The 25,829-nt window shown below is 38.7% G+C and overlaps 8 protein-coding genes across 14 annotated transcripts in view; 6 read left to right on the forward strand and 2 right to left on the reverse strand.

Moving 5' to 3' along the window:
- Positions 1-93: 93 nt before the first annotated feature.
- On the forward strand, positions 94-1,951 carry LOC104755016 (large ribosomal subunit protein uL1z). Its single transcript, XM_010477331.3, has 5 exons — positions 94-147; positions 268-306; positions 675-894; positions 1,112-1,277; positions 1,482-1,951. The coding sequence occupies exons 2-5, from the start codon at positions 302-304 to the stop codon at positions 1,739-1,741; spliced, it is 651 nt and encodes a 216-aa protein (XP_010475633.1). The 5' UTR covers positions 94-147; positions 268-301; the 3' UTR covers positions 1,742-1,951.
- A 71-nt stretch (positions 1,952-2,022) lies between these two features.
- LOC104755017 (mRNA-decapping enzyme-like protein) lies at positions 2,023-4,947 on the forward strand. The gene is made up of 8 exons (XM_010477332.3): positions 2,023-2,531; positions 2,637-2,677; positions 2,776-2,825; positions 3,201-3,345; positions 3,600-3,656; positions 3,769-3,883; positions 4,086-4,559; positions 4,627-4,947. Exons 1-8 carry the CDS (start codon positions 2,373-2,375, stop codon positions 4,681-4,683), a joined length of 1,098 nt encoding a protein of 365 aa, XP_010475634.1. The 5' UTR covers positions 2,023-2,372; the 3' UTR covers positions 4,684-4,947.
- Positions 4,948-5,216: 269 nt separating this feature from the next.
- LOC104755018 (photosystem I subunit O) overlaps positions 5,217-25,829 on the reverse strand; it is a 34,557-nt gene continuing 13,944 nt past the window's right edge. The window contains exons 1-4 of one of the 2 annotated variants that reach the window (XM_087494781.1): positions 10,918-10,941; positions 5,858-6,036; positions 5,698-5,770; positions 5,217-5,595 (exon numbers count right to left, since the gene is read on the reverse strand). In XM_087494781.1, coding sequence (XP_087350907.1) covers positions 5,325-5,595; positions 5,698-5,770; positions 5,858-5,936 — 423 coding nt within the window. In that variant the 5' untranslated portion in view covers positions 5,937-6,036; positions 10,918-10,941 and the 3' untranslated portion in view covers positions 5,217-5,324. Of the gene's footprint in view, positions 5,596-5,697; positions 5,771-5,857; positions 6,037-10,917; positions 10,942-25,829 lie in introns of those variants that run through there. The other variant, XM_087494780.1, reaches the window with a different exon arrangement.
- Positions 6,147-7,338, forward strand: LOC104755019 (uncharacterized). Of its 2 annotated transcripts, none has more exons than XM_010477335.3 (3): positions 6,147-6,391; positions 6,467-6,643; positions 7,044-7,338. In XM_010477335.3, the coding sequence occupies exons 1-3, from the start codon at positions 6,272-6,274 to the stop codon at positions 7,155-7,157; spliced, it is 411 nt and encodes a 136-aa protein (XP_010475637.1). In that variant the 5' UTR covers positions 6,147-6,271; the 3' UTR covers positions 7,158-7,338. The 2 variants fall into 2 exon arrangements, with proteins under 2 accessions (XP_010475637.1, XP_087350908.1); XM_087494782.1 differs by having other exon boundaries at positions 6,171-6,391; positions 6,467-6,585.
- On the reverse strand, positions 7,327-10,195 carry LOC104755021 (RINT1-like protein MAG2L). Of its 4 annotated transcripts, XM_087494775.1 has the most exons (5): positions 9,812-10,103; positions 9,628-9,717; positions 9,454-9,542; positions 9,113-9,355; positions 7,327-9,022 (listed from the first exon to the last, which is right to left on the reverse strand). In XM_087494775.1, the coding sequence occupies exons 1-5, from the start codon at positions 10,101-10,103 to the stop codon at positions 7,412-7,414; spliced, it is 2,325 nt and encodes a 774-aa protein (XP_087350901.1). In that variant the 3' UTR covers positions 7,327-7,411. The 4 variants fall into 4 exon arrangements, with proteins under 4 accessions (XP_087350901.1, XP_010475639.2, XP_087350902.1 ...); XM_010477337.3 differs by having other exon boundaries at positions 7,327-9,355; positions 9,812-10,195; XM_087494776.1 differs by having other exon boundaries at positions 7,327-9,355; positions 9,429-9,542; positions 9,812-9,951.
- LOC104755020 (GTPase LSG1-2) lies at positions 9,831-13,450 on the forward strand. The gene is made up of 7 exons (XM_010477336.2): positions 9,831-10,567; positions 10,767-10,868; positions 10,966-11,052; positions 11,675-11,768; positions 11,859-11,915; positions 11,999-12,078; positions 12,164-13,450. Exons 1-7 carry the CDS (start codon positions 10,341-10,343, stop codon positions 13,281-13,283), a joined length of 1,767 nt encoding a protein of 588 aa, XP_010475638.1. The 5' UTR covers positions 9,831-10,340; the 3' UTR covers positions 13,284-13,450.
- LOC104755022 (serine/threonine-protein phosphatase BSL2) lies at positions 13,706-21,203 on the forward strand. Of its 2 annotated transcripts, XR_015586591.1 has the most exons (22): positions 13,706-14,725; positions 15,272-15,332; positions 15,438-15,516; positions 15,635-15,714; positions 15,806-15,900; positions 16,001-16,100; positions 16,189-16,258; positions 16,713-16,814; positions 16,892-16,973; positions 17,161-17,340; positions 17,674-17,941; positions 18,034-18,271; positions 18,418-18,588; positions 18,891-19,129; positions 19,214-19,298; positions 19,393-19,491; positions 19,560-19,759; positions 19,841-19,916; positions 20,157-20,292; positions 20,385-20,524; positions 20,615-20,862; positions 21,013-21,203. XR_015586591.1 is itself a non-coding variant. In XM_087494774.1 (21 exons), exons 1-21 carry the CDS (start codon positions 14,242-14,244, stop codon positions 20,699-20,701), a joined length of 3,072 nt encoding a protein of 1,023 aa, XP_087350900.1. In that variant the 5' UTR covers positions 13,706-14,241; the 3' UTR covers positions 20,702-21,203. The 2 variants fall into 2 exon arrangements, 1 of the variants encoding a protein (XP_087350900.1); XM_087494774.1 differs by having other exon boundaries at positions 20,615-21,203.
- LOC104755023 (aluminum-activated malate transporter 1-like) lies at positions 22,148-25,103 on the forward strand. The gene is made up of 6 exons (XM_010477340.3): positions 22,148-22,591; positions 22,778-22,918; positions 23,145-23,417; positions 23,769-23,893; positions 23,989-24,135; positions 24,391-25,103. Exons 1-6 carry the CDS (start codon positions 22,381-22,383, stop codon positions 24,976-24,978), a joined length of 1,485 nt encoding a protein of 494 aa, XP_010475642.2. The 5' UTR covers positions 22,148-22,380; the 3' UTR covers positions 24,979-25,103.

The raw sequence follows: 25,829 nt of genomic DNA on the forward strand, positions 1-25,829 counted from the left end.
TGACGTTTGCAGTTTGGGCTTTATGATGGTTGCAGCTAAAGGCCCAAATCGATTTAGGTTTAATTTTAGTTTTTATCACTATCCTCCTACTATAAAGTCTTCGCCTTTCGACAAAATTAGGGTTTCTTCTGTCTCTTCTTCACTCAGGTTTGTGCCTCAACCGACTGCTTCACTTCTACCTTCATTCTTGTTTCTCGAGCTTCTCTGTTACAGATTTTAATTCGTGTTTTTTTTTTTCTTTGCAATTCTTTTTTGTTTTGTTTCCAGGATCAGATCCTAGCTAAATTGAGACGAGCTCAAAATGAGGTACATGATGTTGCATCTCTTACATTCACAATTCTCGTGTTTTCTCTCTCATATGCGATTTGGTTTTAGCTCTAGTTTACCAATCGAATTGATCTAATACTAAGTCGTCTCTATATTTATCAATCGTTACGCTTGATTGATAGGTTTAATATGTGAATTGCTAAGTGATTACGCCAAGTTATTTTGCCTTAATGGTCTTTTAATCTGGATAAGTGAATCTGCTATCTTCATAGATTGTTTACTTGGGTTTAGTAAGATAAGGTGATTCTGTATGGGACTGTTTATAATGAGGGTTTGTATAGTGATGAATTAGTTTACTGTTGTGTATTTCTGTTTGTTTAATATACTGTTTTTGTGGGCAAATGCAGTAAGCTTCAGAGTGAGGCCGTAAGAGAAGCCATCACAATTATCACAGGGAAGTCGGGTGAAAAGAAACGTAACTTTGTGGAGACTGTTGAGCTCCAGATCGGTCTTAAGAACTATGACCCTCAAAAGGACAAGCGTTTCAGTGGATCTGTCAAGTTACCACACATTCCCCGTCCTAAAATGAAGATCTGCATGCTTGGAGATGCTCAGCATGTCGAGGAGGTGACTTATCTTATCATTTCTTTCTTGATAATATGATTAAATAACAATTGTCTTTTTGGAAAGGAGTCATTTTTATGCTCTGTTTCTTGTATAATTGTGTTTCTGATCATTTCACTTCGCGGCCCTAATAGTTTGGTAATCTTTGGTCTTTTAATTTATTTGCTTTTTTCTTGCATATTTGAAATCTTTGCTTATTTCATTTTGAATACTTTGGCAGGCAGAGAAATTGGGGCTGGAGAATATGGATGTTGAGTCTCTTAAAAAGCTTAACAAAAACAAGAAGCTCGTCAAGAAGCTTGCAAAGAAGTACCATGCTTTCTTGGCCTCTGAGTCTGTCATTAAGCAGATTCCTCGTCTTCTTGGTCCTGGTCTCAACAAGGCAGGCAAGTTCTGGCTACAGCTTTTGATTTGCATAGTTTTTAGTAGTCCTTTTCTTCGGTCAATGTGTTTGATACAGTTCTCTTTTTTTGGTTTTTTTTGTTTGAATTATCTCATTATATGTCAACTGATCTTACCCTATGTTTTTTGATACGATGCTGATTGATGATTCTTAAGTAACAGTCCTTTGCTATATATACATTATACAGGAAAGTTCCCAACTCTTGTGAGCCACCAGGAATCCTTAGAGGCAAAGGTGAACGAAACCAAGGCAACAGTGAAGTTTCAGCTGAAGAAGGTTCTGTGTATGGGAGTCGCAGTTGGTAACCTTTCAATGGAAGAGAAGCAGATCTTTCAGAATGTTCAGATGAGTGTTAACTTCCTCGTCTCGCTGTTGAAGAAGAACTGGCAAAATGTCAGGTGTTTGTACCTCAAGAGCACAATGGGACCACCACAAAGAATCTTCTAAGCTCTCACACCTGCTTCAATGGTGGCTATAAGACACTTCTTACCCTTATGTTTCTTTTTCCAGACATCTGTGAAACAGTGTAAGGGTTGTGTTACTCTCCTTTAGCATCTTTCGTTTGGATGATTAAAAAGAATTGCAGTGATTTTGGCTTTATGGATTTTGTAGCTTATATTATCTTTGAGTTAGATGAGTTTATTTGAAAGAAGAAAACAACACGTAGATGATGTAACGAAAACAAATCATCTCAACTATATGTGTCACATAGTCCCTTACAAAGGCCTATGTTCAAAACTTCATCCCCTCTTCAATTTGGATTTAGATGGTTTTGCATGATAGAGAAGATCACCCGAATTGGAAACAATTTTTTTAATCTCAACTAATATCGACGACGATCATTGATTCATTTCTAAGCAAACTCGAGTGGCTTTTCTATGTTATAAAAATCCTATGAAAAATATAAAGCAAGTAGAAGACAAAATAGAGAAGCGCGTTCCAAAAGTTAGCGTTTTCGTCTCGGACCCCAAAATCGCAGCTTTACGTGTAAATTAGAAATCTAGGGTTCTTCCGATTAGGGCCTAAAATCGAATCGAGATACCCTCGAATCTAATCTTCGATTTTTCTTTTGGCAAAGATGTCTCAGAACGGGAAGCTGATCCCAAATCTGGACCAGAACAGTACGAGGCTTCTCAATCTCACAGTTCTCCAGCGAATCGATCCATACATCGAGGAAATCCTCATCACAGCCGCTCATGTTACTTTCTATGAATTCAACATTGATCTCAGTCAATGGGTAAGTTTTCAAATCAATCCTCGTTTAACCATAATTTGATTATGTTTTTGCTCTGCTGCTACCTACCGACTGATCTGTCTTTTTTTTTTGTTCTTTCTCAATCAGAGTCGTAAGGATGTTGAAGGATCTTTGTTTGTTGTCAAAAGGTTAGTACTTTTTCGATCTTTTAACTATTGTTGTGTGATGTTGTAGTCTGTGTTAACTTCTTTAACTCTGATGATGGATCCTTTTTGGTTTCTATTAGGAGCACACAACCTCGATTTCAGTTTATTGTGATGAATCGTCGGAATACAGGTCAGTATTAGTCTTCCCAGTTATTGTCTTAGGTTCCTCTTTTTTAGTATTTTTCACATACAGTTGTTGCCTGTAGTACAGAGCTCTATTTGTTTGTTTTTCGTTTGTTTATGTACTTGGTTCTCATCAAATTATCAGTGATTTGGTTAAATTAAGTTACTCGATTTGTGATGTAATAGCAAAAGTAGTGGATCTGTAACATTGTTAGGAGAGAGAATCTAGGTTTTAACTCATCTAAAACTTAGTTAGGGACAAGGGTGGAGCAGTTTTATCTCCTCAGTCCTCAGTAAATCATGTTAATATAGATATAGAATTTCATTGCGAGTTCTTACTTTGGGATTCTGTATTGATGTATTGGTGAATTCCTCTGGGCAGATAATCTGGTGGAGAATCTTCTGGGAGATTTTGAGTATGAAGTTCAAGGTCCTTATTTACTTTACCGTAATGCATCTCAAGAAGTTAATGGCATTTGGTTTTACAATAAACGTGAATGCGAGGAGGTAGCAACTCTTTTCAGCAGGTAAATTTAAGTTACTTCATATCTGGTAGTAACTGTTTTTGTGAGTGGACAATCATGAGTGTAAATCTAGATCCTTATATACACGTAGGTTTCAATTGTTGGTTTATGAATCATATCAATATCGTCTTTTATCCTTCTATACAGATTCAATATCGTGAAGACCTTTCTAGTAGATTCTTTTTGTTTTGTTTTTTACTGTTTTGATGACGTGAGTACTCATTGTATCTCTGCCTAATGGTTCCTTGGCATTACAGAATACTGAGTGCATATTCCAAGGTTAACCAGAAGCCGAAGACCCCATCTTCAAAAAGGTATGAGTTTCATGTTTATAATTAGGCACTACACCATTAGTTATTTCTTGGATTTTTCTTCTTTGAGGTGAAAACTTGATAAACATGAGTTAATTTTTTCTACTTTCTTCAGTGAGTTTGAGGAATTGGAAGCTGTGCCTACGATGGCAGTTATGGATGGTCCTCTTGAACCGTCTTCAACTGCTAGGGATGCCCCTGATGATCCTGCTTTTGTCAACTTCTTTAGCGTAAGTCTCTAAAGCTTCTGTTACACACTCACACTATCGTCGACATCATGACAGCATCATATACGACTAATGGCAAGAGTGCTTTCTGTTAGCTATATATTCTTGAATTATATTCAGCGTAGTATATGGTCCAACTTAGATTCTAATCTCCACTCAAAATGTAACACTGAATTTATCAAAAAAATTGTTGCCTTGACTACAGTCAGGAATGGCTCTTGGGAACACTGCGAGTGGGTCAGCAAGTGGACCACCTTACCAATCATCACCAATTCCACACCAACCTCACCAACCCACCATTTCTCCCCCTGTACCGGTAGCAGCACCTTCACAGATAAAATCACCACCGCTTCTACCATCCTCCTCTCCTCTGATGCCTCTGTTTGACAACAACCCTGATCTTAACAGCAGCAACTCAAGCGTTACCGATTTAGTGACGCCAGCCTCTTTCTTTGGGCCCCCGCGAATGATGGCACAACCGCACCTCATTCCTGGTTCGTCTATGCCCACAGCTCCTCTCCTCAACCCTAATAATGCAACTCACCAGCAGCGGTCATATGGTACTCCGGTGCTCCAGCCTTTCCCACCACCAACTCCACCACTATCACTCGCTCCTGCACCGACTGGCCCGGTTATCACCAGAGACACAGTGAAAGAAGCCCTTTTATCCCTGATTCAGGTTTGTCTTTTTTACCAAATCAGTTTACTTGATCTGCTGCCAAAACCTAACGAGTTGCTTTTGACAGACTAATGATTTCATCGATATGGTGACCCGAGCTTTACAAAATGCACATCAATCATGAAACTGCGCTGCATCAGCATCTACGCGTGGGACAGTGGCGGTTTGATTTAGAATGTGTAGTTAAAATGTAGTTTTGTTCCCTCTGATACTTCTGAACAAGTGTTGTTGGAACCTCCAAAAAGGAAATTTACAAGATACTGCACTGCTCCCTTGTTTTTAACTCATGGACCTACTTTTCATTTTTTCTACTTTCAAGTGTCAAACCTTTCTTCTTATATTTATAGTATAGACACATATATAATAAAAACTTTAGAAGATTCACACATCTTCCTGCGTATTATAGCATATGGAGTTTGATGGAGCTGAATATTCATATAGTAAAACAGTGAGAAAAGAGAAGAGATTAAAAACTTTCACTTGTTAAAAGTTTTGAGATCATTAGCAATGTAAAAAAATGTTTATATGCTTGTGAGAGAGTCAAGAAACATAAAAACATGAAGAGAGTTATTCTCGTTTTGGAGTAGTATCCAATCATCTAGAATCAAGATCATGAAAAAATCACTTGGTGATATTGAAAGAAACATCAGAGAGATATAGCAAAGAAAGCGTCGTTTTGATTAATAGTAATAATATTACACATAACCACCAAGAGAAGAAAGGACATATAGTACAAAGATGGGAAGAGTAAATGATTTATTAAGCTTAGAAGTAATTATCGGTCCTGCCCTTGAATCCGATTTGTCCGAAAGTGAGGCAGAGGAAGAGGCCTAAGTGCCAGGTAACCAACCACAACCAGAACTGTGAAGTGAGAGCAGGAGGAGTTGGGAAGTGAGCGAGCTCAGTTCCGATGCTGTCAAAGAAGAGACCAGTCAGGCTCTTCCCGTTTATCGCCGGGATACTCGACGGAGCTAGCCATCCGATCAGCCCAAATCCTACCACGTTCAAGTCTCTCCTCAACCAGTTCCTCTCAAAGCTATTTGCATTTATGATACAAACAAACTAGTTTAAAAAAAAACAACTTCAAAAGGATCTTGTTGGTACTTATAGAAAACAGAACATAGAAAGAGTAACATACCAAGTGACTCTTCCTCCGGATGCACCGGCGAGTCTCAGAGGGTTCTTGGCGCTCAATGTTGGTTTCAGAAAGGCTAATAAACATCATGAGAAACTACAGTTAATATCATATAAATATGTTTGATTCATATTATCCAAAAAAAAGACAAAGAGAGATTTACATGAAGAGAAGGATTTGGTGGTGATGGATGATCCTCCGAGGCCTATCACCGTCGATGGGGTTGCAAATGTTGCTGCCATTTTTCGACTTTTGTTCTGCGCTTCTTTCTCCCAAACTGATCTTAAGTAAAACACAAGAAATAGATTTGAGTTTTGTGGACAGAGGCAGAGAGAGAGATATCTAGGATGTGTTATCAATCAATAGCTTTGTGACACGTCATTATTCTCTTAGATATTGTGGGTCTACCTTTGCTTTCTTGGATAAGATTTATTCTTTAGTTTTTATTCCAAGCTGTACCAAAAAATTTAAATTACTGTACCGATATCAATTGTTCGGTTCGGTATGGTCCGGGAATCGAAATCGTGGTCAATAACATTAGTAAATTTGATCAGCCGAGTCGGGTCGGCGGGTAAAAATGGACTACAGCTTAGCGGCGGTGAAGATGCTTTGCTCCCAGCTCCGGGACGCTAAACCGACGTCTTCTCAGAACGCCACCGCCCTAGGCGGTGTTCTTTTTCAACGTGCTTGGTTTCAGGTTTCCGATCTATCTTTTTCATTCTCTCAATTTCATTAACTCCCGTATCGATGACACTCGATTGTATCGTTGCAGGGCGTTTTGGTCTCCGTCTCCGGCGGTGGAGATGACCGTACGATCCTTGATGATGGAACCGGACTCGTCGAGCTCGGCCTCACGAGCGAATTCGCCCTCCGTCAATGGAAATCAGGAATGTACGTGATGGTTGTTGGTGTATACCATTTCCGTACTGGGGAGATACCTTTACTTAAGGTTACTCTTTCATCCTCATATGCACATTTTGATCAGTCCAGTGTGGTTCTACTTTGGCTAGAGTTTGCAGATAAGTCAAATTTGTGGTTTGTACTAATTGCCACAGACGAGAGTTAAGTCAAGTGAGCATTTTAGTTGTTATGATCACAACATTAGGCTGGCACAAGCTTAGGGGACTTAAACCATAACTTGAGTTTGACTGTGTTAGTAACAAACTTGTGGTGCTATATCTAGGTTGAACTAGGAGTCATATCATCAGTAGGAACTAGGATTTTCATCTTCTCTTGGGATGTTAAGTGAGAGTATCTCAAGAATCAACAACCATCACTTGTCCTGCATTTACATGGAATGCTTTGATTGTTACTAACTCATTCACATTGTTGTTTCTAACTAAAACCAGGTTCATAAGATGGTTGGGCTGTCTGGAAGCCCAGATCGTGAAGCCATGTGGTATTTAGAAGTCATGGACGCATACAGACTGTTCTATGAGCCCTTAATCCAAGAGTTCTCTTGATTCTTCACTTTACTTTTCATTCTCTAGAAACATCAAGTACATGATTATCTCTTCTCATTCTTTTAGTTTCATCCATTTTTGTTGTAGTTAATCTTTAAATCATGGATATGTAACTTTGACAGAATCAAAATCATGGTTGTATTATTTCTAACACCGTTGCTGGTTTTCGTTTTATCCAAAATTCTGTTGCAATTCTCATATTCTTGACCATGTACTGAATCACCGATGCAACTTTACAAAATGCCATTCCATGACTAGTAACATCTACAAAATTGTTCTACAAGTTGTGCAGACAAGTTAGAAATACCAAACAACTTTAAACAGTTGTTTCCACCGTTTCGACTTAGAGCTCCTCTCAATCGTGCCTTCTCTTCCTCATGCATCCTCAACAGCCTAAGAATCTCTCGCACCCGAGGGAAAAATGCAGCAGGACGTACACAATAAGGTTGAAGCACTGTGAGAAGTGCCTCTGCGTCAACCTCGAACCTATCAAACCTTTTTCTCCGTAAGACAGGTTCTCCTGAGCAAAATTTACGATATACATAATGGTCAATCCCTTCCGCGAGATTCCTCCACAAGTCCAAGAAGTCTTTCGGGTTCATGTTTAGCTGAAGAACACATAGATGCCTTCTTAAATTGTCCAATGCTTCTGCAACACCCTGAGACACTGTTAAATTGCTGGAACCAGTAATGACGTTTTCTTCCCATAAAACCGTATTGATATTGAAGTTGTCACTGCAAAGACTGTCGAATTGCTGGAGAAAAACTGTTATAATTTCCATAAGCCAATTGGTTTCCAACTCAACAAGGCCTTTCAGTTCTTCCCCAAAAAAGCAGCCTTGGCAGGAAGCTTCAGGTTTTCTATCAACTTTGGCACTGCTTTCCGCAGCCCACATCTCCACAAAAACCAAATCATCACTCCATTCTCGTAGCTTTGATTCAAGATACCGAGCGGCATTAATCGGTCCACAGGCTTGTATCAGTGTATCCTCAAACAAGCTATAGTAGGAGAGATCAATCTTCTTGAACTCCAGTAACATAAATTTGAATATACACCAGAGAAATTTGGTGGCAGTAGCTCTTATAAATTGGATCCTTGGCAGAATGGCTGGTAGAGATAGACCATGGTCTATCAACCTCCAAGTCCTATTAAGAAAAGAGTCTGCTACAATTGGCGCTTTATAATCCTCTCTTGTGGATAGAACATACTTTGCAGACCGTGAGGTAGATTCATTACCAAGTCTAGTTCTTTCACTATCAACTAACCAAGCTCTCTCATTCTTGATATCCTCTTTAGTTTTCCTATAAGCATCCTTTAGTTCAATCTTCCCCCAGGTCTTGAGCCACTCAGGTTTCTTACAAAATAGTCCCATTACTGATATATCTTGAGAAAACGCTGTTGAAGAGCCTTCATAAGAAAGACAAGTATCTGAATTCACAAATGACTGCATTCGTTTATCAAATGTAACCATCTGATCGACAAGGTGGAACCACGATGATATAGCTTCAGATTTCATGTGCTTCTCCTTGAACGTATCTACAAGCTTAGGAAAAACCTTTTTCTCTAAGAAGCCAGATAGCATCTGGACCATCGCTGAAACCCAAGCTTCTTTAGCACTACAGCTTACTAACATAGCTCTGTCAATCAAAGGCTGTAAGAAATCATCCACACCATCAGCAAAGTCTCTTGTAACTTTGTAGACAAGTTCAAAAATAAACTCAGGTTGTTCAGCCCATTGCATGAAATGATACTCCATCCGAGATGCAACCGGTTTCACCAATTCATCAGTTGCCCAAAGTCCAACATTACTATCTTCTTTGGGCATATGAAGCTTCTTCCTTTTTTCCTTCTTGGTATTAAGCTGCTGTAAACCACAGAGGAGTAGAAAGCTTTGGGAATAAGACTCCTTTTGATCTCCTTGCATCAAGAGTAAAGGATTAGGGATAGTAGCAACCTCTCCATGCTCGACTTTAGATGTTGCCAGTTTCGGTGGCCAGCCAAGAGATGAAAGAAAAGCTCTGTGCTCTGCGATAACCTCAGGGCGTATAACTGACAAACTTTTATCTGCTCTACTATCAACAGACTCCACAAGGTGGCGCCACTGTGAGTGATGCCTTGTAACATCACCAAGCATTAGTTCAATCTCATTCATGGTCTTAATAGCATGACTGAACCTCTTATGCTTAACTGCAAGATCCTGCATTTAAAAAGATAAAAAAAGTTTAAATCTTTCAAATTTAGCAAACCACAACTTCATATATAGTACTCACAACTTGTGGATCAAAAAAGCTTTACTTGAAGCGTACTTCCTTTGTGGCTTCTTATAGGATGAAACACTGAATCTTCAAGATCTCCAACCAGACTTTCCAACTTTAACGCAGTCACTGAATAAAAAAAAAATCGAATCTTTCCTATATTAGTTTAGCTCTTAATGATGTTCAAGAACTAGTAAAATCGAGCCAAACTCACCGAAATATTTACGCTGATTCTGTATTCGACATAGCTCTTCCACGAGTTTCTGTAACTCCCAATTCGTTTGCTTTCCAACAGAATCCGTAGCTACAATGAAAAGTAATTGGAGACAATCAGAAAACTTTACTATCTCTTAATCACCAATGTAAACAAAGAGGGTTTGGTTGGTATATAAACTTACGGAGACAGAGGAGGCTCTCGAGGTTAAATCTCAAATCTTCGAGTGAAACTTTAGCGGAAAGCGAGGTTGAGATCCATGAAACGGCGTGTTTGGTGAGATCCGTACGAAGGTGGATGAGACGGTCGTTTAGATCAGAACAGTCGTGGTTTAAATTTGACGCTAGACTTGAAGAGCGGAGAAGCAGATCTCGAAGGTCCTCGAAATTACCGTCAATAAATCCTAGTGAGAGACCGGAAAGGTCTTTCGGGTTTGGCAAGACGAACGACAGTGGAAGTGGATTTGTTTGTTCCATCGGAAAGAAGCTTTTGCCGGGAAACGGTTGTTTCTACTCTCTCGACTCCGATGAGCGTGTTTTGTTTTATTTATTTTAGAATTAAAATTATTATTATTATTTTTAAAAAAAAATTAAAATTGTAAAAAAGGAAAAAAATCGGAAGGTTGATGCAAAGGCGCCGTCGGATTCATTTTTAAGGGTTTAGAGACTTTTTAGGGTTTACTGAGAAGAAGAGGCTGAGAACGAGAGAGAGAGATGGGGAAGAGTGAAAAGACGTCGCTTGGGCGATCGCTGGTGAAGCACCACAATCATATGATTCAGGAATCGAAAGATAAAGGCAAGTACTATAAGAATCTTCAGAAGAAAGTTCTCGAATCCGTTACGGAGGTTAGCGACATCGACGCCATCCTTGAGCAGGCCGAGGAGGCTGAGCGTCTTTACACCATTAATCATAGCTCCTCCACTCCTTTGTCCATCAATCTGTACGCTTCTCTTCTTCTAATTTCCTTTTTTTTTTTCTGTGTCTTTTGATTGATTTGGGGGATTTGTGTATCTGTTTGTATAAGTTCGATAGATTCAATTTGATTGATGTTCATCTTATTGTTTTGTTCATCTTAATTCCTCGTCTTGATGTTCTTATGGTGCTCACTGGGCTGTTTGTTTAATGTTTTTTTGGAACAGAGACACAAATTCCAGCTCAAGTGTTATAGCAGCTGAAGAATGGAGAGAGCAACAGAAGATAGAGGAGGCTTTACACGCCAGTAGTCTTCAAGTACCTCGAAGGTATGTGGTTTTTATTCTCTTTAGATTTACTCTTATTTTTTTGTTTCACAGCTCTGAGACAAAGTATAATTTTTTTTTTCTATTCTTAAATCTTCAGACCTCGGTGGACACCGGAAATGTCAGTGGAAGAACTTGATGCTAATGAGAAACAAGCTTTTCTAAATTGGCGCCGGATGCTTGTCAGGTTAGCTTTTTTTTTTTACACCATCTTAATGATCCTATTATTGATTTTGCGTCTTCAGTGTGTGTACTCTAAATAAATCAGTATTTGGCACCAAAATGTTTGTTGGTGATGATAAAATTTAGTCAGCTTCTGTCACAAAGTTTTCTCAAATGGTAAAGTCTGATGCTTTCCTTGATAAAAGGCATGTAGTTTGAGCAAATATTATATGTCCTTGTTTCTTACTGAGAAGGTCAGAAAAAGAAGAGTAGAGGAAATCTCATTCTTGTATCCATTTTCTCCACATAATCTCAGTTTTGTTGTTATTGATATAGTGTGTTTTGTATAAGTTTATATTTATGTAGCGTTTAGTGTTTGCTAAAGCCGGAACTTATAAAGTATTGAGATGTGTTCAAGATGTTTTTCGTATATAAAACCAAACTAGTTAAGAGTTTATAGATATTTCGCCCTAATCAATATTTCCGATTAGGAAGTTATCCTTGCTCACACCTTGAAGTGGTTTTTAGCTCGGACAAGATATCCTCTCTTTTACGGTTATGATTGATTTTGTCATGGGTACGTTTCTGTAGGGCTTATTGCTATTTTACTTTTGCATGCTTACTTGTTCTCCTGTATTTTGGTTTAGCCTTGAGGAAAATGAAAAGCTTGTGTTGACTCCATTCGAAAAGAACCTCGACATCTGGAGACAGCTTTGGCGAGTGCTTGAACGCAGTGATTTGGTAAGTCTTTGTCAGTGATGTATTAACCCTCTCAATAAGTTCAATTTATGGGCGAAACAGTTTTGATTATATATACTTATCTTTTTTCAGATTGTTATGGTAGTTGATGCTAGAGATCCTCTGTTCTACCGCTGCCCTGATCTTGAGGTAGTGCATTTCCTCCCAGCTTGAAACTCCACTTGGCACCATTTTCCTGATTCATGTTCACTTAAAGATTTTTTGCGACACAGGCATATGCTCAAGAAATTGATGAGCATAAAAAAATTATGCTTCTAGTTAACAAGGCGGACCTTTTACCTACTGATGTCAGGTTGGCCAATCTTCTTGTGCCTTACTACTTTGCCTCCAACCTTTTGTCTTCTAATCGAATTGTTTATCTTTTGAAATATCCGCAGGCAGAAATGGGCAGACTATTTCCGCCTTAACAACATCCTGTTTGTTTTCTGGTCGGCCATAGCTGCTACAGCTACCCTAGAAGGTAAAGTCTTGAAAGAGCAATGGAGACAACCCGAGAACTTACAAGAGACAGATAATCCAGACATTATGATATATGGCAGGGACGAGCTCTTGAGTCGATTACAATCTGAGGCTCAAGAGATTGTCAAAGTAACGAACTCTAGAGCAGCATTATCGCAGTCATGGACTATTGAATGTCAACGTGAACAAGCCGTGGTTGGATTTGTTGGGTACCCAAATGTAGGAAAGAGTTCTACAATCAACGCATTGGTGGGTCAGAAGCGAACAGGTGTCACCTCTACCCCGGGGAAAACAAAGCATTTCCAGACTTTGATAATCTCTGATGAGCTTATGCTATGCGATTGCCCTGGTTTAGTCTTCCCTTCGTTCTCAAGCTCGAGGTATGAAATGATTGCTCGTGGTGTACTTCCGATTGACCGGATGACGGCGCACCGTGAAGCTATTCAGGTGGTGGCAGACAAGGTCCCTCGTCGTGTCATTGAGAGTGTCTACAACATATCTCTTCCTAAACCAAAAACCTATGAGCGTCAGTCCCGCCCGCCTCATGCTGCAGAGCTTTTAAAAAGTTACTGTGCTTCTCGTAGCTATGTTGCCTCTAGTGGATTACCTGATGAAACGAAAGCTGCTAGGCTGATTCTGAAAGATTACATTGGAGGTAAGCTGCCACATTATACAATGCCACCTGGGATGACCCAAGGTGATGAACCAGATATAGACGACACTCAAGAGCTCGGGGATATTCTCGAAGGTTCAGAGTCGGAAGAAGACTCTGCAGTAGGAGATGAGACAGAGAGCGAGCAAGTTCCTGGTATTGATGATGTGCTAGATGATCTGAGCTCGTTTGATCTTGCAAATGGGCTTAAGCCTTCGAAGAAAGAGACAGCGAAGAAGCAAACCGCGTCACACAAACAGCACAAAAAACCACAGAGGAAAAAAGATCGGACATGGAGGGTGCAAAACACAGAAGATGGAGATGGGATGCCTGTTGTTAAAGTATTCCAGAAACCAGCTAACACAGGTCCTCTCACGATGCGGTGATCACAGTCATCAAGAGCAAAGATAGTGGTTGGTAACTTAAAGCTACTTAAAATGTTTTTGTTTTTTTTTTTTAATGTAACTGAACCTGTTGCGGTTGTCGAGTCTCTTTGTTTCCATGTTATATTTAAGTCTTATTTGGAGGAAAAAGAAGAGAAAAGGTTAGAAAAGTGACAACTCAAATCTGGTGGAAATTGGAATTGTATTTGCCACTTGGAGATGCCCATGAGAATATTGTTATAGGCATAAATAGAGTTTTCATTGAACTTAAAATTGTTTCTTATTTAAGTTCGGACTCTTTTAAAACATTCATTTAGTGAAAACGAAAGTTAAAAAAAGACTCATTAACCAAATTTTCTTTTTAGGTAAATAATGTCATTATTACCAAAAAAGAATAAATAAAAACAAATATTCCTTTTATACCTGAAGTAAAATAGAGTGGAGGAGGGGTTCGTACGTTTGGTGTAGAGTTTGGTTCGTGTCTCATCTCTCTTCGCTCGTTCTTTTCGCGTCCCTTGACCTTGTTGTTGTTGATAGTTGATGATACTGCTGCTGATTAGGCTTTTGTTGTATTGTACTATAGAGAAAAGAGGAGAGAGAAACTTTTAGGATAACCAAAAAAAAAAAAAAAAAAAAAAAGAGAAATTTCGTTTTCCTAATTTTTGTGAATGTCTGCTTCGCTTCTTCGTTTTTAATTTTCTTTCTTCTTCTCTTTGAGGAAGAAAAAATAAAAAAATAACTGTTTCTGTTGTAAAACAAAGCAAAAGGATCTGACCGACCCGTGAAGGAAACAAACCTAGGGTTTCGATTTTTTTTTTCACCGGAATTTTTCTCGGGGGAACGGGAAGTTCACATCAGAGATGTTGATCAGGAGATTTGCTTTTCTCTGAAATTTTTTAGGCTGGATCGGTCTTAGTTAGGTTTCTTTTTTTTTTATAGAAGCTGTAAGGTTTGATAAATAATGGATGATGATTCGTCTATGGTGGCTGACAACGATCAAGATCGAGAGTTTCAGAGTCTTGACGGAGGCCAATCTCCTTCCCCTATGGAGAGAGAGACGTCTCCTCCTCCTTCTCCGCAGATGAATGACCAATCACCGCCTTCTCAAGGCGGATCGGTGCCACCAGCGTCTTCGGATCCTAATCCGACTAGTTCTCAATCTGCTTCGGTTGTGGGACAAGAGCAGCAGCACCAGGGGCAAGTGGTTGGTCCTAGGTGTGCGCCTACGTATTCGGTTGTTGATGCTTTGATGGATAAAAAAGAGGATGGTCCTGGTCCTAGGTGTGGTCACACGTTGACCGCTGTCCCTGCTGTTGGTGATGAAGGCACGCCTGGTTATATTGGTCCTCGTCTTGTTTTGTTTGGTGGTGCCACGGCTCTTGAGGGTAATTCTGGTGGTGGTGGTGGCACCGGTACTCCTACTTCTGCTGGAAGTGCTGGCATTCGTACGTTTTTCCTTCTTCTCCTTTCCCCTCACTTTGTTTCTTTTTTTTTTTTTTTGAGTTGTCTCCGCTCTACATTTTGTCTTAGTTCTTTCTCTATTCACATCTCTCGGCTAGTTGTAGTTGTAGGGCTCATTCCTTACTCTCAAGGTTCTCTCCTGAATGATTGAAAAAGTTTACTAGGGTCTCAAGTTTTAACCTTTCTGATAGAGGCTCTTGTAACCTTCTCAAGATTAGCGATTACTGAGATCTAAACTGGTTATTTTGCTTGCAATCCTTTTGAGTTCGCCTCACTTTAGAAACTTTGGTTCTAAAAAGCTTCATCTCTGTTAATTTACCAGGCAGTGTCAGTTAAAAGCATTTTCTTAAATTTTATTGCTTTGAGTCTTTTTTAATGTGGAATCAGTTGGGTCTATAGTTGCTGTGGAAAATTAGATCACTAATTCTGTTAATTTGCTGCTATATTCTTTGTTCTAGCTCTTAATTTTTTCTGAAGGTTCCTAGACTTGCTGGTTGTATTAAGTAATTAGGGTGTTCTTTGCTGTGCAGGGCTAGCGGGTGCAACTGCCGATGTTCATTGTTATGATGTACTTTCTAATAAGTGGACTAGGTGAGCATACAATGTGTATTTTTATCCTAATTATGAAAACTGCATGATATCCTGGCCTTTTTAAAATTTCTGGATACCAGTTACTTAAATGAAGTGTGGCTGCAGGCTTACACCCTTTGGAGAACCACCAACCCCGAGGGCCGCACATGTTGCAACTGCAGTCGGGACCATGGTAGTTATTCAGGTAGGAGTTAAAATGATGCTATTAAATTATATGTATATGTATGATGTAAGCTTATCAATCTAAGATGAACATTTTCAGTCAGCTAGGAAAGTGCCTCTAAATTTTATCTGTGGTGCAGGGTGGAATTGGTCCTGCTGGTTTATCGGCTGAAGACCTTCATGTTCTTGATCTCACTCAACAACGGCCTCGATGGCACAGGTTTGAAAATAAACCTGCCACTAGTGGCTATCTCGGTTTAAAATTCATTTTACTAGTTTGTGTCTTGATAAAGATTATGTTCTCTATCCAGGGTTGTTGTTCAGGGTCCTGGACCAGGACCGCGTTATGGACATGTCATGGCACTTGTAGGACAAAGGTATCTCATGGCAATTGGTGGAAATGATGGTAAGCAGTTTTCCACGTTAGCTTATTCTCAGTGTCTTTTGAAAGGGCATCATATTCTTCTTAAAGCTCCCCGCTTCTTAACTCCATTTTAAACTACCAGGAAAACGCCCATTTGCTGATGTATGGGCCTTGGATACTGCTGCCAAGCCTTATGAATGGCGTAAGCTGGAACCGGAAGGGGAAGGTCCACCTCCCTGCATGTAAGTTTGATTACACTCCTATATGATTGTGTGCTTTGCACTGGACTAATATTGTTCTTTTTCTTTTCTATTTGTACGTTGTAACTAGGTATGCAACTGCAAGCGCGCGTTCCGATGGTCTTCTTCTCCTCTGTGGTGGAAGGGATGCAAACAGTGTGGTAAGTGAAGAGATTTGTTACAGTTTTGCCCAATTATTTCTTTGAAAATAGACAGTGAGCCACTTATAGAGGCATGACATAGATTATCCACTTTTGCTTTATTGTGAGATATAAAAGGGACCGTGAGATTTAGTCATTTTTTATGGAGGTTGAGTTTTGTCACGGAGCAAATTGAAGATTTATTAATGGAGCAATGAACAATAATTTTTCTCAGCTAAAAAATTTATTAATAGTGCAATGAACAATCTTCATTCTATGTTCCAGAGCAGACGGAGATGTACCTCTTCTCTGCTAAGTAAATTAGTCAAGAGTTTGTGTTTTAGTTATCTCTTTATACATGATCTTGAAAAGTTGTCAAGTCTTCGTAAAGTGAAATTTTAAACTCAATGGACTGCCGTAATCTTGAATGCTTGATTGGGGGGATTGATATTTTTTTCTACATTTATATTGATAGCCTCTGGCCAGTGCATATGGACTTGCGAAGCACAGAGATGGACGTTGGGAATGGGCCATAGCCCCTGGTGTCTCGCCGTCTTCTAGATATCAGCACGCTGCAGTATGGGATGCTTCTTTCTCTTTGGTTCTCTTCTCTGTCCTCACCAGATTAATTGAACCGTTTGATGGATTATTTAGGTCTTTGTAAATGCAAGACTTCATGTGTCCGGTGGGGCACTTGGAGGTGGACGCATGGTTGAAGACTCATCCAGTGTTGCAGGTTAGGAAACACTCTGATGTTTGTGCTGTTGGATTTTCGTTGAGGAAATACTCTCTTAAGCCTTCTGTTGGCCATTGTTGAAATGTGTCTCATGTAAAGACGAGATCTGTATATAATGATTTTGTACTAAACGTGCCTTTAGTCCATCCACGGTTCTTTGATTATATCATCTATTGTCTTTGTACAGTATTGGATACTGCAGCAGGTGTTTGGTGTGATACGAAATCAGTTGTTACTACTCCTAGAACTGGCAGGTACAGTGCCGATGCAGCTGGTGGTGATGCTTCTGTAGAGCTGACTAGGCGTTGTAGGCATGCTGCTGCTGCAGTTGGTGATTTGATATTTATCTACGGTGGTTTACGTGGAGGTAAAGAGAAAATCTTGGCAGAACTTTGTTAATGTACCTATGATGCTATGATAGACCACCGTTGTTTAGATTTCACAGTTTCTTGTGCATGCTTCTCAATGATGATGAACCAATATATATGGTTGGAATGTTCCGTAAATGTGGCATAAGTGATACTGTAAAACTACACTTTCTTAACTAGGTATTTTTTTTCGTTAGAATCTGACAGACTATCACAGAAATATCAGTTATAGCAAATTTCTACATTCTTAAAGAAATAGTTCTCTCTCTCTTTTAATCTGTTTTAGCAATTATGGGTTCACAACTTAATTATATACATTGTTGATACTTTAGGGGTGTTACTCGATGACTTATTGGTTGCTGAAGATCTTGCTGCTGCGGAAACAACATATGCTGCTTCTCATGCTGCTGCAGCTGCGGCAACAAATTCGCCACCAGGTCGATTACCTGGAAGGTATGGTTTTTCAGATGAAAGGAACAGGGAGTTATCTGAGTCAGCCGCCGATGGCTCTGTTGTGCTGGGAAGTCCTGTTGCACCCCCTGTAAATGGTGATATGCATACGGATATAAGCTCTGAAAATGCGTTACTTCCAGGAACTCGGTTAGCCAACTTCCTTTAATAATGATTTATCTTCTGCTTTATTGTTAACACAATGATGAATTTAGTGACAACCATCCAACACAACTTTGTAGGAGAACAAATAAAGGTGTGGAATATCTTGTTGAAGCATCGGCAGCGGAAGCTGAGGCGATCAGTGCAACGTTGGCTGCTGCCAAGGCACGACAAGTCAATGGTGAAGTTGAACTCTCAGATAGGGATTGTGGTGCAGAGGCTACACCTAGTGGGAAACCTTCATTTTCACTAATCAAGCCAGATTCTATGGGATCAATGAGTGTTAGTCCTGCAGGGATTCGTCTTCATCATAGAGCCGTGAGTGTCACACTAATTGTTGAATAAAATATCAAGTCCTGCAATGTACTTCGAACACCATGTTCTTCATTTACTAGTATTTCTTATCCCAGATTCTCACCAATAATGCTATTTGGTTGATAATGATTCTGGCACTTTGTTATTAGGTGGTGGTTGCTGCAGAAACTGGTGGGGCCTTGGGTGGAATGGTGAGACAGTTATCCATTGATCAATTTGAAAATGAGGGACGGCGTGTCAGTTATGGGACACCGGAAAGTGCAACAGCAGCAAGGAAACTATTAGATCGACAAATGTCAATCAATAGTGTTCCAAAGAAGGTAAAGATTTTGCTTGACCGCATAAAGGGCTTTAAAATGTTGTGATCCTACATGTGGAAAAATATATACAGTAATATTTTCTGTGGCATTGGATAATCGTTTGGTTGCTGTGAAATAAATCAAAAGTACAATAAAATGGTATTTTAAAGGTATATACTATTTCCTGGATTGCATCACTGGTAACTCATTGGTGAAGATTCCTTTGCATCCTCTGTTTTGTTCAATTGGGTTCGCACAGTGATTTGGCCAGGTGTCTATTTTTGGAGTTCTAACGAAACTATGACCTAACTATGCCTTAATAGGTTATAGCTCATCTTCTGAAGCCTCGTGGGTGGAAGCCTCCTGTTCGACGCCAGTTCTTCCTAGATTGCAATGAAATAGCTGATCTCTGTGATAGTGCAGAACGTATCTTCGCAAGTGAACCAACTGTTTTACAGCTTAAAGCACCTATCAAAATATTCGGTGATCTGCATGGACAGTTTGGGGATCTTATGCGCCTTTTTGATGAATATGGTTCACCATCTACAGCTGGAGACATATCGTAAGTGCACCGTTACAAATTCTGACATCATTAGGCTACTCTATTTTTGCTGAGACATTGCTCATTCTGTTGTATTATTGTCAGATACATTGATTACCTCTTCCTAGGGGACTATGTTGATCGGGGTCAACACAGTCTAGAAACAATCTCCCTTCTGCTTGCATTAAAGGTAGTTATAAACGTATTATGTTAGTTTTGACTTAATGGAGGTGTTCTAGTTGCTTGAATATTGAGGTTTTGAGGTTCTATATTCGGTACTGCAGGTTGAGTACCAGCATAACGTACACTTAATACGGGGAAACCATGAAGCTGCGGATATCAATGCGCTTTTTGGCTTCCGAATTGAGTGTATTGAGCGAATGGTAATGTATCCTGCTTCTAAATCTCTTGTTTCTATGTATAGCCGTCTCATGTCGTGGTTGCTTTTCAGGGTGAACGTGATGGAATCTGGGTGTGGCACAGAATAAATCGCTTATTCAATTGGCTACCTCTGGCCGCATCGATCGAAAAGAAAATTATCTGTATGCATGGGGGTATTGGTCGTTCTATAAATCATGTGGAGCAGATAGAAAATATTCAACGTCCAATTACAATGGAAGCTGGATCCATCGTGCTCATGGATTTATTATGGTCAGTCCATATCTTCTATATGTTGTTCTGGTTATCTTTTTGGTCCAAGTCTGACTAGTATGTTAATTTGGAATTCGTTAGGTCGGATCCGACTGAAAATGACAGTGTCGAAGGTTTAAGGCCGAATGCTAGAGGCCCTGGATTGGTGACTTTTGGGGTGAGTAATTTTTAATGTTGTCTGAAATTTCATTATTACGTACTTCCTTCATAAAATCGGCTATTATTAGACACTTGTTCTCGGATATAAATCTCGCCAAATATGATATATACTTTTTCCTTGAAACCGAGGAATATAATCTAGTTTGCTCACAATAACTTACACATGGAAGTGTTACTTGCTTTTGTATTTGATATTTACCTGTTATGTTATTCATTCACCAAGACTTTGCAATTGCAGCCTGACCGTGTCATGGAGTTCTGCAACAACAATGATCTTCAGTTGATTGTACGTGCACATGAATGCGTGATGGATGGATTTGAGCGTTTTGCTCAGGGGCATTTGATAACACTCTTTTCCGCTACAAACTACTGTGGTATGTGCATGGACTCACTAGCTAGTGCCATAACCTGATTAGATGGTTGATTGAAATATTTCGTTTAATTAATATTCTTATATTAACCTCAGGTACTGCGAATAATGCTGGGGCAATCTTGGTATTAGGGAGAGATCTTGTAGTGGTTCCTAAGCTCATTCATCCTTTACCTCCAGCACTTTCATCGCCTGAAACTTCACCAGAAAGACATATAGAAGACACATGGATGCAGGTTCCCATCGCTTCACTTCATTACTGGATCTTAGTCCATAGTTTGACCTGAATAAAATGGCACTTAGCATAGCATTTTTTTTTTTGGCAGGAGCTGAACGCAAATAGGCCAGCGACGCCAACCAGAGGACGACCACAAAATGCAAATGACCGAGGAGGTTCTCTGGCTTGGATGTGAGGCAGACAAAGAGGCACTCGTGCAAATACATCCCACTCCCGAAACACTTGTAACATCTGCCTCCTGGTGTTCCTCATGTGTACAGAAAAAAATATGAGCGATAGACGAGAAACGATGAGGTTTGGAGATATCAGGGGCTGTGTAAATTGAGATGTTGAAAGGTTAGAGAAGTCAGTTTTGGTGGTGGTTAGTAGTGAATTGTAGATTTAATTTGTTCGGGCTTTAGTGTCCTCTCTTTCATTTCCATTGTCTGCTGCTTTTTCTATAATATCTTTCTTCAAATCATCTTCTCGTTTTCGTTTGTGGTATAGTTTTCTTGGCGAGTGGATATGATGAGTTCTTAGAATGGTAATGGTTGATTAGTTGGAGGATGGTCGATCGTCTCTTTTTTATTCTGTATCATAGAGAGACATTGGGGGCTTTTGTGTATTTAAATTATTTTATCAGATCATACGTTGTAACATTTGTGTTGATATCATGATACGAAATTTTTTCCTGGCTTCTTTTGGGTTGTCTAAGCTATATAGAAAAAAAGAAAGAAAAAAAAAAAAAAAAAAAAGAACTGTGTTTGTTTAAGTCGACTCTGATTTGGTCGAGATTCATGAATACAATGCGCCTCTGTGGCCATAAGATGAAAAACATGTTGATGTTGCGGAATCTGATGTGATATGGCATCGATGAATTTGTGTGAAACTGCACAACCGCACACTTACAAAGTATTAATTTAGATAGTTTTGATATCGAGTAACAACATCAGTATAGTTGATGTCCAGACTGCTCAATTTTATATTGCGTGGTTTATATATAATAATTGAAAGTTGAAATGATTATCTGTCCAGTGCCAAAGGTTTGGATTGTTGTTCGTCATTTGTTTTAACTCTTACATATAAAGGTTTCCTTAGTTTACTAATAAGTAATTTTTAAATAAATGTGCGTACGACTAGGCAGGCCCTTAGCGTAATGGTTCCCGTAAGTATAATAAAAGTACATTCTTTGTTTTGATTTGTGTGCTAGATTAGATTGAAACAGTAATGACCAAGCTACATTCAGTAAGAGTAGCTAGATTTATTGTTTTAACAACATACTTCTGTCGAGGTTTGTAATTGTATGCACAAGTGTTGAGGTCATATTAATCTTCTCGGATCTCAATTGCAGTGAGAAAGTAAGTACTAGCTGAAAGGAAAAGTTGAATTAGACTTTTTTCATTCGTTAATCATATATATATATATATATATATATATATATATATGTACATTCACTAATAATTAAGTAGAATAGTTAAATAAATAATATCAATTAAATTCCTACCGGCTCATTTAACTAATATCCAGCTCAGTATAAGACTCACGCAACACTCCAATGGAGGGGAGGGCTTAACTAGTACCCAACTTACTGGGCTAGGTTCGACTCGGTTACTATATAACATTTCCATTTCTTTAAGACTTTAACCCTCAAAAAGCTCGAAGTGCAACGCACCACTAATTAATTCTTTTATTAATAAAACTGACATTCAATTGATCCTAAACAAGAGTCTCTCTTGGTCTTTATAAATAACATCGATCCCTCTACAGAAAACAACAAGTCATTTTTTTTTTTACGTTTTCCTCGCTTTCTAAAGGTGATTAGAGTACTAAAACCACTTGAGAGCTGAGTGATCATCAAAGATTCAAAAGTTGGTGATGGAGAAAGTGAGAGATATAGTGAAAGAAGGGATGAGAGTAGGGAATGAAGACCCAAGAAGAATAATTCATGCTTTCAAAGTGGGACTTGCACTTGTTGTGGTCTCTTCCTTCTATCATTACCAACCTTTCGGTCCTTTCACCGATTATTTCGGTATCAATGCAATGTGGGCTGTCATGACCGTCGTAGTTGTCTTTGAATTCTCTGTTGGTACGTCATGCATGTGACAACTATCATCTAGTTTCTAACATTTAAATATGTCTAATATATATCTAGATAGTAGTAATCTTCTTTTTAGATTTTTTGCTGTAAACATGTGGCAATAAATGTATTAGAATCTTAGCTTTAATTGTAGATTTAAAATGGGTATTTAAGGTTTGTTTGGTGTGTGTTTAGGGGCCACACTTGGGAAAGGACTAAATAGAGGAGTGGCAACACTAGTAGCAGGAGGACTAGGAATTGGAGCTCATCAACTAGCAAGATTGTCGGGTGCAACAGTAGAACCTATTCTTTTGGTCATGTTGGTCTTTGTGCAAGGTAAACCCTGATAACACTTAGATCAGATATATATTTCTAGTCTCTTCCAAAACATGAAAATTTGACTCTCGATCATCTTGAGGTAATCTTCTTTTGGAAGGTCTCCCAGTACACTTCTAGAGCTACAAATGCTACATAACACCCAATACCCATGTTTGCATACATCTATATATCTAGAGGATTGAGCGAGCTAGGAGGAGTAATGGTAATACATATATGTGTGCAGCTGCGTTGTCGACGTTCGTGAGGTTCTTCCCATGGGTGAAGAAAAAATTCGATTATGCGATATTGATATTCATATTGACGTTCGCGCTGATATCGTTATCGGGATTTAAGGACGAAGAGATATTGGATTTGGCCGAAAGCAGAATATCGACAGTGGTGATTGGAGGACTGAGTTGCGTCTTTATCTCTATCTTTGTCTGTCCTGTCTGGGCTGGACAAGATCTTCATTCTCTCCTTGCCTCTAACTTTGATACTCTCGCCCACTTCCTTCAAGGTTTTTCTTTATTTCTCTCTCTTTCTTTAGGTTCACTCTACACTGTATTTTTGCTTTCCAAAAATAGCACTATTGGGTTTTCGGAAATCTTTTAATAAATGGCTCCTTAAGGTTAAAACTGATTTAGGAAGTGTTTTAATTTATTTTGTCATATATATATACTTTACAAAATAAAAGAAAAACACAGAATGCAGATTATGAATGTAAAAGTGCCAAAGTGGAAATTATATTGGCAGATGCTAATGGAACTTTGGTTGTATTTAATTTTCTTTGTTATGAATAAATTGTGGGAGACACTGTCTCCCCATCCCCTACCAAAAAAAAAATGAATGTAAAAGTGGAAATCAGCAGATTTTGGAGACGAATATTTTGAAGCGAGAGTGGAGGCCGGGGACTACAAAGTGGTGGAGAAGAGGGGAAGGAATCTTGATAGATTTAAAAGTGTTCTTGACTCAAAAAGCGACGAAGAAGCTTTGGTGGGTACTCTCTCTCTCTCTCTCCCTCTTTATTTCCCTTACCGTTTCATGTTCATATAGTAATACAAAATTGATATTTGTTCATTTGCATTTAGGCTAATTACGCAGAATGGGAACCGCCTCATGGAAAATTTAGGTTTAGGCATCCATGGAAACAATATCTTGCCGTTGGTGCATTACTCCGTCAGTGTGCCTACAGAATTGATGCCTTGATGAATTCATACATCAACTCAGATTTTCAGGTATTGCTAACTTTACTTAAAATAAAATCAAATAAAAACTAATATGCTATAAGCCTATAACAATGTGCCAATGTTTTGAACTAACCAAAAAAAAAAAATTAGAAAATTTAAAAATTTAATCGCAAATGCAAACACAAAACATAATGAAGTTCTTGGTCTATGTTTATATTGTAGATATATGTTTTTATATGGATGTTAATTATGCGTAATAGACGTTCCTGTAACCCTTTTCTTTATCTCTTATTTATCTATTAGATCCCAATGGACATAAAAATGAAATTAGAAGAACCGTTAAGAAGAATGAGCTCGGAGTCGGGAAAATCAATGAAAGAAGTCTCCATTTCATTAAAGAAAATGACAAAATCATCTACATCCGATATCCATGTAGTAAACTCACAATCTGCCTGCAAAGCTCTTTCTACTTTACTAAAATCAGGCATCTTGAACGATGTTGAGCCTCTTCAAATGATTTCACTGCTGACAACAGTCTCCCTGCTCATAGATATTGTTAATTTAACCGAAAAAATCTCAGAATCCGTACATGAGCTTGCATACGCTGCAAGATTTAAGAACATGATGAGGCCGACCGTATACTCGGATTCCGGAAGCATTGGTCGTGCCATGCCAATAGGATCTCATGAAGGTGATCATGTTGTCACAGTTTTGCATGATGTTGATACATCAAGCAATAATGTTGATAATTCGCTTGTAGAGAGTTCACAGAACTCATGTCATCACGTCGCCATAAAGATTGTTGATGATCATTCAAACCATGAAGATGGTGAAATACATATACATACGAGTTTGTTAGAAGATGTGAAAAGGAATGACCGTCTTCACTGAGTAATTCGATCCTCAACGATCAGGAGCAGTGTATTGTACCCGCAAGATTATAGAAGTGAGTGAGACCAGCGGGTATTTCAAATTTGAATTTTTGAGACTAATTAAAAGTTACAAATACAATTCCAGCCTTCGAGTATTTTTGAACTATTGGTCACATTAAAAGGTTCATACATACATAATTTTCGTTTACGTTGCGCTTATTTTTTTCAAAAAATATATATATATATATATATATCTAAACTGAATTCAGAATTAAAGTTGGCATGGTTAAAAAAAAAAAAAAAGTTGGCATGGTTTTACTTTCGGGTGATTGAGAGAGCGATCACCTAAATAATAGACAGCCAGATGTATCTTGAGATAATCTTTTAAGACGAGGATCTGAAGAAGATGATTTTAGTGACACTGTATTTTTCGATTTTGGTGACGCTGTAATTTATAATAGACTTAGTTGTTCAATGAAATTATGTATGTATGAACCTTTTAATTATAGGTGCAGTCTGCAATACTAATAAAAATGTTCAGGTGACAAAAGTCAAACTTTCATACTTACGATAAAGTAACAAACTTTTTTTAAAAAAAAATCAGGTTAAGTGCGTTAAAGATATATATAAGGTGGAAATCGTATTTATAGGTTAGCAAATAAAAAAAAGTATTAAAATAAAAAATACAAAAAATAATATTTGTAGGTTAGAATTATATATAAATAAAAAGGGGCTTTGTACGATTGGGGTAATGGGTTCCGTACGTTGATGCCAACTTGGCGATGCCAAGGCTATAGGCTGAGTGTGACCCCGGTGCAAAAAGCCACCATCTGCTCTGCTGCTGCTATCTACTTCCGCGTTTTAACAATT

The sequence above is a fragment of the Camelina sativa genome, chromosome 17 (assembly GCF_030686135.1).
Source record: "Camelina sativa cultivar CO46 ecotype springtype chromosome 17, ASM3068613v1".
In the NCBI taxonomy this organism is placed as follows: domain Eukaryota; kingdom Viridiplantae; phylum Streptophyta; class Magnoliopsida; order Brassicales; family Brassicaceae; genus Camelina; species Camelina sativa.